The sequence below is a fragment of the Pleurodeles waltl genome, chromosome 8, assembly GCF_031143425.1.
Source record: "Pleurodeles waltl isolate 20211129_DDA chromosome 8, aPleWal1.hap1.20221129, whole genome shotgun sequence".
Taxonomy (NCBI): domain Eukaryota; kingdom Metazoa; phylum Chordata; class Amphibia; order Caudata; family Salamandridae; genus Pleurodeles; species Pleurodeles waltl.
Window position 1 is genome coordinate 831,391,076 of NC_090447.1, and position 12,236 is coordinate 831,403,311.

General features: G+C 45.0%; 1 protein-coding gene and 1 long non-coding RNA gene across 2 annotated transcripts in view; one reads left to right on the forward strand and one right to left on the reverse strand.

The window, feature by feature from the left end:
• COL4A2 (collagen type IV alpha 2 chain) overlaps positions 1–12,236 on the forward strand; it is a 628,472-nt gene that overhangs the window by 362,681 nt on the left and 253,555 nt on the right. Inside the window, exon 11 of the mRNA XM_069205111.1 lies at positions 1,970–2,005. Coding sequence (XP_069061212.1) covers positions 1,970–2,005 — 36 coding nt within the window. The remainder of the gene's footprint in view (positions 1–1,969; positions 2,006–12,236) is intronic.
• LOC138250338 (uncharacterized) overlaps positions 1–12,236 on the reverse strand; it is a 582,532-nt gene that overhangs the window by 301,888 nt on the left and 268,408 nt on the right. The gene's annotated exons all lie outside the window — the stretch shown is intronic.

A 12,236-nucleotide genomic window follows, 5' to 3' on the forward strand; every position in this document is an offset into this window, starting at 1 on the left:
CAGATGGTGTGCTTGACCTGTGAGGTGAAGGGGAGGAGGCAGATTCTGTGGGCGCGTCCCATGGGAAAGTTTGTTAAGGAGAAGAAGGCCTCTGGGAGCTCCAGTGAGGAAGGTACCAGTGCCAATGACTGTGAATGATTTTGCTCTGCAGTCAAACCACTTAGGCCAGGCTTCAGCCCCACCTGAGATCTGGGAGGTTGCCATTCCTTGCGGTTCATTGTAATTAGGATCGCTCTGATGCTACAGCCCCAAACCAATCAGGGCTATAGCAGGTACCTGCCCTGCCGATAACCGTTCTCCCAAGCATTCGCACTGCAGAAGCATCAGAGTGCCTGCAGCACACCCCCATCACGTCTTAAACACTGATGGCAAGCTGTAACAGATCCGTACCACCCAGGGAAACAACTGTGTCACCAGCACAGGTACGTGGAAATGCTAAAGAAGCTGAAGAGTCTGCCTAATCAGCCTAAACTCTGGTGTACTGAGGGTGCCATCAGTGCATCAATACTTTTTGGCTGGAGCCACCCGGGAGGGAGCACAGCACACAGCTTGGGCTGCACCACCATCTTTCCTGTTCAACCCCTTGAGTCTCTTTATTGGATGTCCTTTGCCAGTCTAAGAAAGATGTGGCCAGTATCACATATAAATATTGTAAAAATGTTGCATCCCAAGTCATAAGTTATCACTAGAAACCATTTACAAAAACTCAATAAAGCCCTGTCCCGAACATGTTGAGGCACAGTTGGGAAACAGAGGGGGTGGCAACATTTTTCCACAGTTACACACTCAGAGTATTGGGGGTGGCCAGGTGGGTGCTCATCAGAGATCAATTATCATGAATCTTGAGATAACAGAAGGCAGGGATCTTATCCTCTCGTACTGCGATATTCAAGCAAAAATATGTCTTGAAGAAAAACATTTTGAGAAACACTTTTAAACTAAACTTATCCTCAAAACTGTATATACAAAAACATTGATGATAGTCACTGAGCACCAAATAAGATATCTTTCTCCTGACCACCCAGAAAAGTTGTATCTTCATCAGACACTCCTTGCAGCAAATGTGTGCCCTCACAAATGAACAAACTGGAGCAATTACTGAGTCTACCCAAGAAATTTGTACCCTAACATGGCCTCTACCAGCTTTTACTTCATCACAGATTAGGTTTGCTATCTCTATTCATCACAAATGAGAGTTCTCACTTTCCTGAAATGATGATGCAATTTTATAAAAGTTGATTTTTTTTAGTAAAACCATGTTCTGCAGCCCTCCAGCTATTCCTCCTGCATGCCCAAACACCATCTTGAACATTGTTCCATTAAATCATTCTGTAGACAATAAGACATTGTTCTCTAAACCATAAAAATGAATGGGCCCATGTAATAAACCTTTATTTTAAAATCCTACCCCTGAAAAAATATTGGACAACATATTAACTTAGTGAGTTAGAATTACCTATTGTTACCCTGAGTAAGGTCAAAATATTTTGATTATCTTTTGTGATACTTTCTTTGACCGGACATTATGTTCTGTGTCACTCTAACTGTTTAGGAGTAAGTTGTTTCTTGCACTGTTTTGCTTCTTGAACTTGACCTCTTGACTAAAGAGTGACCCAAGGTTACCCTAGACAGACTTTGGTAGACCATTGTTGTAACAGTTGAGTTTAAGTACTGTGGAATATTTGACAACGTGTGTTAAACTTACCAGAGCTTCATCACAACACACCTTCTGTTTTAGAATCCAGTCATACGTATTATAAAGAACACTGACGAAATCCTTTGGACTGTGGTACACTATGTTACATTTTGTTCATAATACTTTAAAAAAAAAACTATAGGTCAGAAGCAGCATGAGACTGGTAAAATTCAGTGCTGCAATACTAGTGGCTTTAGCCATGTATCCACAACTTGTGAAATTTAACATTGTTTTCATTACAGAAATTAACTTTTTGTTTCATTATTTTTGCAGGGACCACCTGGACCACCAGGAGAGCCTGGACCAACAGTAAGTTAATTTCCTACAGGTGATCACTCAGATTCCCTATCCGTTATTGTTTTTAAAGATTTATTTTAGCAATAGCATGATCATGCACACTACTTATGTCACATATCTACATAGTGATAGTGCCAACAGTCCTCGACTCTGCTTATGGAAAATCCCTTACGATGTATTTAAGCAGTTAATAACTTCCCTTTCACTGTCTGACCACTGTGGTATATAATATTTTATTGTAAATAGTGTTCAGTTGTTATCTGCAAAACTGAAAGACAAGAGTAGGTGGGGGCGGAATTGAGTGTCTGAACAGATATAATGAAAACATTGCCTGACATAAATATTGTGACCTAAATATAATTTAAAATAACGCCGCTCCATGGGTGTAGGGCTTCTTTTATTAATACCTGTTGAGCAATGTTTGTATAAACAATATTTAGGACCACAGTATTTATGTCTATCAATGTTTAGGCAATGACATTCTGGTACCATACTTTGACGGCAAATGGTTCCTTTTGCCCTTGAAGTTGAGCACACTTTTCCAATATCTCCTGAGTTCGTCAAGGTGAAGCTTAACCTACCTGAGGCCCACACACTGGACTGATTTCTGGCCACAGAATGTCTTGCCTATTAGTCATGGAAACCCTGATGGTCTTTTTTCTGGCTAAATGTAGTGCAGTGTCTCTTTCCCAATAGCTTAGGAGTCAGGTAATGACAGAGCAAGGACGGGCACCAGGCAGCAGTCGAGAACCCAATGACCTGTGAGCTCTCTCAGCGACAAAGCATTTGGAGAATTGATCTCCGTATAAGATCTCTGTTAATAGATCTTCAAGAAACGTCTCCAACTTACCAGTGTTGGTGAATTTGCAAGGCCAAGGATGTGTAGATTATTACACCTAGAGCACGATTTAAGTCCTCATTTTTGGCAGCGACTTTCCCCAATCAGCAGTTAGTTTTTCAACTTTGTTCTTAAATTCTGTACTGTTATCCTCAACTGTGTAGACTCTGCCCTCCGTCTTCTTGATATGATCATCATGCTTATCAATATGGGCTTTCATCTGATCAAGGCACGCAGTGAGGGTATCGAGCTTCCCATCAATCTGCTGAAGGCTGGCTTGCATTTGAAGAAACAGGTTACGCATGTCTGCCTCTCCATTTTTAACGAGAGGCCCAGCTTCCTGGTCGGGCCCACCTATTTCTGTGTTCCAGTTGTGTTAAGTTGTGTTTCAATCTAGTCTGTTTAGGATCGTTCTTACCATTAGCTATAAAGATAGCATGGGTAGAGAATCCAGAGGCACAGCGTGATGCATTATGGAAAGCAGGCCGCAACTTAACAACACTGATGGGTCTGGTCCATCTCAGGATAGTCACAGATCCACCTCCCTCTCCACAGACATTTAGCTTGCCTCAAAAATGCAATGTTGTGCTGTGCCCCTTTGATAGCTAAGGGGGTAGTTGTGGACCAAGAAGAGTGGAAAGCAAATTAATGCCTAGCCCCCTTGTTGTGTATATTCTATTGTGGTCCCTTGCCCCATAGCATCAAAGGGGACCAAGCAGCTGATCATGCATAACAGGCAAAGCAAACAAGCCACAAGCATCCAAGACAAAATAAGCGAGGATCTGAGTATTGACTCAGCCACAGCTGTATGAATAAATAGAAATATATTTTAAGGCCCGACTGTTCATGTGGCGGGCCTCTCCGCCCTACATTCAATAGAAGGCCAGTTCACAGCACTCAAGAAGTACATAAAAACTGCCACTGCACTAAGTATGGTGTGCGAGCTGCAGACTCCCTCAAGCCAGATCCCAGCCCAACGGGGATTCAGTGTGTGTTCACGGTGGCAAAGGTGGGGAGAAAACACAGGGAGAGTCTGCACAGGGGCACACAACAGTGTTGGTAGTGCACGCATGATCGCAGTGCAAAATGGTAAAGGCCACAGGATACAAGAAGGGTGACTTCTGAATGCATGATTTTTAAAAATTGCTCAGATCAGGCAATTAACAGGCGCTAAACCGATGGCAACACAGTGGGCCCCAGAAGTACCCATACCGCTCCCAGTTCCTATTATTCAGTCTTGTAAATGGATCTTAAAGGAGGTTTAATAGGCTAGAAAATGCAGCTCCCTGACCAAGCAGCCATCTTAGCCGATGGCTAGTCATGCGCCTGCCTCTTATTCTGTTAGGTGACCCTCCTGCCGGCACATTATGTCTGGGCCTTTATGAAATATATTCCAAGAAGCGGTCTCCTTTTCTATGGCTTCTCAACCCATTTACATTCCACAACATTTTAACATGTGAATCTTTTGACTATGCATATTAAATTATTTTTTCTAGTGTGGGAGCAATGTGAACAGTATGATTGGCTGCATGAGGATAATTTTTGTACTTTGATATGCTGAAGTGCATGCCTGTCCTTTGCTCTTCCTTCCTACCCATTGACAAACCCTCGTTGTTGAAAGGTCACCATGTGGATACCTTTGAGCCGTATCCATATAAGTTATGATTAAGGCTCCCAATTTTCAATTTTTACTGATTTTTACAGATAAATACAGACAGAAAACAATGTGTTTCCATTCTGTATTTTTTTCTGTATTTTTTTTTAAGTGGAAAAAATACAGAAAATAAAGCATCTTCTCAGTGACCCTCCTTGTTCTTAAAAATAATTTTTTTATGCCTGTTTTCAATAAGATATGTCTATAGCTCATGTCGAGCCCGGATAGAATTCAATGCACTTTAAAAATACATTAAAAAAAAAAAAAAAAGAGGAAAAATAGAAAATATGTATTCCCTGAACCATTAAGGATGGATGAGATTTAGGAAAATGTAAAATAAAAATAAAAACAAAACATGGATGAAGGAACAGCTGTGGGAATATGTGTAATAACTAAGTATGTTGGTTGCGAAACTAAAACATTCGTTTTTGGGGATTAGCGTAGTGATGTGGGATTTGCCAACAGCTTAATGTCCCCAGTGATGAAGGGATTATGCCAAGAAAACATTTTACAATAGATTGACAATTAACCCCTTAGCTGCTGGGCCTTTCCCCCCCCAGTGCTGAGCCCTTTTTTGGCTATTTGGGGTAGTTCGCGCTTAGGGCTTCATAACTTTTAGTCCACATAAGCTAACCACGCCAAATTTGCGTCCTTTTTTTCCAACATCCTAGGGATTCTAATGGTACCCAGAGTTGGTGGTTTCCCCTGGAGGAGACCAAGAAAATAGCCAAAATACAGTGAAAATTTAGTTTTTTCCAAAAAAATGGGAAAAAAGGGCTGCCGAAGAAGGCTTGTGGTTTTTTCCCTGAAAATGCCATCAACAAAGGGTTTCTGGTGCTGAAATCACTATCTTCCCACCTTTCAGGAACGGGCAGACTTGAATCAGAAAACCAAATTTTTCAACACAAATTTGGCATTTTACTGGGACATACCCCATTTCTACTATATTTGGTGCTTTCAGCCTCCTTCCAGTTAGTGACAGGAATGGGTGTGAAACCAATGCTGGATCCCGGAATGCTAAACATTTCTGAAAACTAGACAAAATTCTGAATTCAGCAAGGGGTCATTTGTGTAGATCCTACAAGGTTTTCCTACAGAAAATAACAGCTGAAATAAAAAAATATTGAAATTGAGCTGAAAACAACAGCCATTTTTCTTTATGTTTTACTCTGTAACTTTTTCCTGCGATGTCAGATTTCTGAAAGCAATATACCGTTTTGTCTGCTGGACTCTTCTGGTTGCGGGGATATAAAGGGCTTGTAGGTTCATCAAGAACCCTAGGTACCCAGAGCCAATAAATGAGCTGCACCCTGCAGTTGGTTTTCATTCTATACTGGGTATACAGCAATTCATTTGCTGAAATATGAAGAGTGAAAAAGAGGTATCAAGAAAACCTTTGCATTTCCAAAATGGGATCAAGATAAGGTTTTGAGGAGCAGTGGTTATTTGCACATCGCTGAATTCCGAGGTGCCCATACTAGCATGTGAATTGCAGGGCATTTCTCAAATAGACGTCTTTTTTACACACTCTCTTATATTTGGAAGGAAAAAATGTCGAGAAAGATAAGGGGCAATAACACTTGTTTTGCTATTCTGTGTTCCCCCAAGTCTCCCGATAAAAATGATACCTCACTTGTGTGGGTAGGCCTAGTGCCCGCGACAGGAAATGCCCCAAAACACAACATGGACACATCCTATTTTTTTTATAGAAAACACAGCTGTTTTTTCCAAAGTGCCTACCTGTAGATTTTGGCCTCTAGCTCAGCCGGCACATAGGGAAACCTACCAAACCTGTGCATTTCTGAAAACTAGAGACCTAGGGGAATCCAAGGAGGGGTGACTTGCGGGGCTCGGACCAGGTTCTGTTACCCAGAATCCTTTGCAAACCTCAAAAAGTGGCTAAAAAAACAAGTTTTCCTCACATTTCGGTGACAGAAAGTTCTGGAATCTGAGAGGAGCCACAAATTTCCTTCCACCTGGCGTTCCCCCAAGTCTCCCGATAAAAATGATACCTCACTTGTGTGGGTAGGCCTAGCGCCTGCGACAGGAGACGCCCCAAAGCGCAACGTGGACACATCAAAATTTTTGGAAGAAAACAGAGGTGTTTTTTGAGAAGTGCCTACCTGTAGATTTTGGCCTCTAGCTCAGCCGGCACCTAGGGAAACCTACCAAACCTGTGCATTTCTGAAAACTAGAGACCTAGGGCAATCCAAGGAGGGGTGAATCGCGGGGCTCGGACCAGGTTCTGTTACCCAGAATCCTTTGCAAACCTCAAAAAGTGGCTAAAAAAACAAGTTTTCCTCACATTTCGGTGACAGAAAGTTCTGGAATCTGAGAGGAGCCACACATTTCCTTCCACCCGGCGTTTCCCCAAGTCTCCCGATAAAAATGATACCTCACTTGTGTGGGTAGGCCTAGCGCCCGCGACAGGAAACGCCCCAAAGCGCAACGTGGACACATCAAAATTTTTGGAAGAAAACAGAGGTGTTTTTTGAGAAGTGCCTACCTGTAGATTTTGGCCTCTAGCTCAGCCGGCACCTAGGGAAACCTACCAAACCTGTGCATTTCTGAAAACTAGAGACCTAGGGCAATCCAAGGAGGGGTGACTCGCGGGGTTCGGACCAGGTTCTGTTACCCAGAATCCTTTGCAAACCTCAAAAAGTGGCTAAAAAAACAAGTTTTCCTCACATTTCGGTGACAGAAAGTTATGGAATCTGAGAGGAGCCACAAATTTCCTTCCACCCGGCGTTCCCCCAAGTCTCCCGATAAAAATGATACCTCACTTGTGTGGGTAGGCCTAGCGCCCGTGACAGGAAACGCCCCAAAGCGCAACGTGGACACATCAACATTTTTGGAAGAAAACAGAGGTGTTTTTTGAGAAGTGCCTACCTGTAGATTTTGGCCTCTAGCTCAGCCGGCACCTAGGGAAACCTACCAAACCTGTGCATTTCTGAAAACTAGAGACCTAGGGCAATCCAAGGAGGGGTGACTCGCGGGGCTCGGACCAGGTTCTGTTACCCAGAATCCTTTGCAAACCTCAAAAAGTGGCTAAAAAAACAAGTTTTCCTCACATTTCGGTGACAGAAAGTTCTGGAATCTGAGAGGAGCCACAAATTTTCTTCCACCCAGTGTTCCCCCAAGTCTCCCGATAAAAATGATACCTCAATTGTGTGGGTAGGCCTAGCGCCCGCGACAGTAAACGCCCCAAAGCGCAACGTGGACACATCCAAATTTTTGGAAGAAAACAGAGGTGTTTTTTGAGAAGTGCCTACCTGTAGATTTTGGCCTCTAGCTCAGCCGGCACATAGGGAAACCTACCAAACCTGTGCATTTCTGAAAACTAGAGACCTAGGGGAATCCAAGGAGGGGTGACTTGCGGGGCTCGGACCAGGTTCTGTTACCCAGAATCCTTTGCAAACCTCAAAATGTGGCTAAAATACCATGTTTTCCACACATTTCGGTGACAGAAAGTTCTGGAATCTGAGGGGAGCCACAAATCTCCTTCCACCCAGCGTTCCCCCAAGTCTCCCGATAAATATGATACCTCACTTGTGTGGTTAGGCCTGGTGCCTGCGACAGGAATAGATCACACAACGGTCAATGTTGGTCCTTACGTGAGGCAGCTGTTGACCCTGGGGTGATCCATTCCTGACACAGGCACTAGGTGTAGGCACTCAAGTGGGGTAGTGTTTTTATCAGGACAGGTGAGGAGTCACTGGGTGGTAGGAATGTTGTGGATCCCAGCATATTCCTGTAGTTTGTGTGACAGAAATGCGAGAAAAATAGAGTTTTTTTTCAACATTTCAGCTTTGCAGGGTATTCTGGGTAAGAAAACTTTGGGGAATCCACACAAGTCACACCTCTGTGGACTCCCCCGAATGTCTAGTTTCCAGAAATGTTTGGGTTTAGTGTGTTTCTCTATATGGCCGCCGAATCCAGGACCAAAAACACAGGTGCCTGCCTTACAAAACCAGTTTGTTTTGCCATAGACAATTTTGATGTCTCCACAATATGATTTGGGTGGTGGAATTTGGGGCTGAACTAAATTGGTGAGCTCCCAAGAGAGCACTCTCTCTCTGCTTGCCGCCGCATTCACCTGCTCTCTGGGTTGGCCTAACCCACTATTACCCAGTTGCACGAACAGCTTGCGAAGGGACAGCAGGACAGTCCTCATCACCTCCCTTATAATGTACTGGAAGAGGAGTTTTCGAATGGGACTCCTCTGACTGAAAAATCACTCTCAGAGTCTGCGCCATTGTCCTATCCCTCAGATGCTGTTTCAGTATCTGATGTCTCAGTCTCTGATCCTATGTCAGAGCGGTCCTCTATAACCCGAGTGCAGGCAGCAGTCATCCATCAAGATGCCATCTCTGCTATTGGCTAAACTGTTGCTCTAAAACACTAGCCTACGTAGACAGTCACAAAATCGATGGTGTGTGTGAGATACGTGCAACAGTAGAGGCCACCTTACCTGCGCTTCTTCCCTCAATCAGCACGTACTTTCAAGACACTCAAAAAACACCTTGTCACATACCATTCGTCACAGTCTTTAGCACCTCCTGCGCCCAGTCCAACAATCATTATTGGTGCTCCCACTCCCTCCTCCTCGGATTCCCTCATTACCACCCAGCAAAAGTGCCCTTCATCTCTCCATAGACTTTACTAATGTACTCAGCTATTTACATAAAATACAGATGTGCTCTTTGCAGTAGGCATATAAACCTTCTGCGCTTCTTTATGGCACTAAAACTGCCACTAGACAAGTCGGGCCCTTTTCCCCCCAGGGAAACCACACACATATTGACAAAAGTGATGTATATATGACAGCCAACCACCTGAAACTCAACTCAAGCAAAACTGAAATAATCCTCTTTGGCCCTCACCAAAAAAACCTGGGACCCCCCATGGTGGCCCACCACGCTAGGCCCTGCACCCACCCCCGCCAACTACGCACGCAACCTCAGCATCATCCTAGACTCCTCCCTCTCTATGACCCAACAAATCAACGCTCTTACCTCCTCATGCTTCAACAAACTCCGTATACTGAAAAACATTCAAATGGATCCCCACAGAGACCAGAAAAACTGTCACTCACGCACTCATCAGCAGCAGGCTTGATTACAGAAACGCCCTCTACGCCGGCACCACTCTAAAACTCAAGTGCAAACTACACGCATCCAGAACTCAGCAGCACGACTCATCCTCGACCTCCACCGACACGAACACATCTCTCCACACCTCAAATCCCTCCACTGGCTCCCCATTGACAAAAGGATCACCTTCAAGATCCTCATCCTCACACACAAATCACTCCACAACACAGGCCCTGCCTACCTCAACGAGAGTCACCTTCCACACCCCCACACGAAACGTCCGTTCAGCTGACCTCTCTCTCGCCTCTGACCCCCGCATCAAACACACCACCACCGGGGGCAGATCCTTCTCCTACATTGCACCCAAAACATGGAACGCACTCACAACCCACATTCGCAAGACCCAAAACCTACTTCTTTTCAGGAAGGGCCTCAAAACCTGGCTTTTTGAACAGTGAACCTCCTAGCCCCTTTCCCTCCCCCCGTCCCCCCCCCCAGCGCCTTGAGACCCTCACAGGTGAGTAGCGCGCTTTATAAATCTCTTTGATACAGATCTACCTATATATATATATATATATATATAAATATATATCTACATAGATATATCTATAGATATATCCATGTACCTAGATATATCTATCTACATAGATATATATATATATAGATATATACATATATTTTTTTTTAGTTGTTGTATGGTTTCCTTGGGGGCCAAAATGGCCCCCAGGGAAACCCTACAACATCTAAAAAAAAAATTGCCCCCACAGGGGGTCACCCTGCCCACGGGCGACCCCCTGTCATTTCATTTAAAAAAAAAAAAAAAAAAAAATCCCCTGGGGGGGGGGGGGGGGGGGCACGATCGCGCACCCCCCCTCCCCCCAGGGGGCACCTACCTTTTTTTTTTTTAAAGAAAATTATGCCGGGGGGGGGGGCGGCCCGTTTTCCGGGGGGGGCGCCCCCCAAAAGTGAAATCCCTGGTGTCTAGTGGGGTTTCCTGGCCCCCGATCGCAGCTGTGCTGCGATCGGGGGCCAGGAAACCATTTCAGAAGGCCTCATAAGAAAGGGGAGACTCTCCCCTTTCTTACGAGGCCTTCTGAAACTGTTTCTGGCCCCCGATCGCAGCACAGCTGCGATCGGGGGCCAGAAACAGTTTCAGAAGGCCTCGTAAGAAAGGGGAGAGTCTCCCCTTTCTTACGAGGCCTTTTCAAAATGTTTCCTGACCCCCCCGATCGCAGCTGTGCTGCGATCGGGGGAGCCAGGAAACCTGAAAGTGTTTCCTGGCCCCCGATCGCAGCACAGCTGCGACCGGGGGCCAGGAAACACTTTCAGGAAGGCCTCGTAAGAAAGGGGAGTGTCTCCCCTTTCTTACGAGGCCTTCCTGAAAGTGTTTCCTGGCCCCCGATCGCAGCTGTGCTGCGATCGCGGGCCAGGAAACACTTTCAGGAAGGCCTCGTAAGAAAGGGGAGACTCTCCCCTTTCTTACGAGGCCTTCCCGAACGTGTAAAAGGCCGTTTTCCCCATGAAAGCAGGAAGCGGCCGCAAGGCTGCTTCCTGCTTTCATGGGGAAAACACCTTTGCAACGTCAGCGCGCCTCGCGGCGCGCTGACGTCACAAAGGGGCGGGTGGGGGGCGGGGGGAGACACGGTAGCTTCCGTGTCTCCCGGGGGGGAAAAAAAAAAAAAAAAAAAAATCCTCGGGTGCGACGCACCCGAGGATTTATTAATGCCCTTCCTGGTGTCGGCCACTGGTCGTGACCCGCACCAGGGAGGGTGTGTGGGCGTCGGCCAGTGGCCGACGCCCGCACTTAAGAGGTTAAGCTTGGAATTCGCCAGATGTTCAGTGTTTTGGATTATGGTGGCCATGGAACCTTTGGTACTAGCAGATTCTGTAAATAGTCTGGTTGTTTCAGGACAAGCGCCTTAAAAAGGGCTAAGCAAAGCTTAATGTTATTCACAAAGCCAAGGAAAGGGGATGTGCTTGAATCTGCGAGCTCCTGTGGTCTCCCAGGCATGACATGGAAATCAGTCTTCAGTGGAAGAAGTGATGAACAGGGAAGCGCAATGAGAAGAGCAACCCCTACACCTAGTCTGGGAAGTACCCGTGGTGGCTTTTATGTCAGAAACAGCAGATCTTTAACTATTTCAAGGAGAATAGCTAAAACATACACCATTGAACTATTCTATGAGAATAGATGTAGAGCTTTTAGTGAAGTTGTCATTAAACCTGCATTTAATGAACAAGATGGAGGCTGACAGCCTGTGTTGGAAATTATGAGAATTAATGTTTAGTGGAAAGAGTAAAGAATGTGAGGGTAAGGAGAATGAAAAGGTAAAAAGAAGATCTACATTTTGAGTGAATTTAATTTAAGGAAGGGAAAAGGCATTCATTTCTTTATGGCATAACAGATGGTGGACGCAGTCTAGCAATGATCCTTTTAGGGATAGCTGTTGTCAGCTTGCTGGTCAACGAAGAGACCAACGCCTCACACCAGACCTCTCAGCTAATTCATGCAGATAATAAAAAGCATTAAGGGCCAGGAATTAAATTTGAGATACCACAAAGTGCATGAAAATGGAGTCTGACCTCACACAGACTACATTGGAAAACTGAACCTGAGCATTCAGGAAGAATAACATGACCCCAATGGTGGTTTCGAGA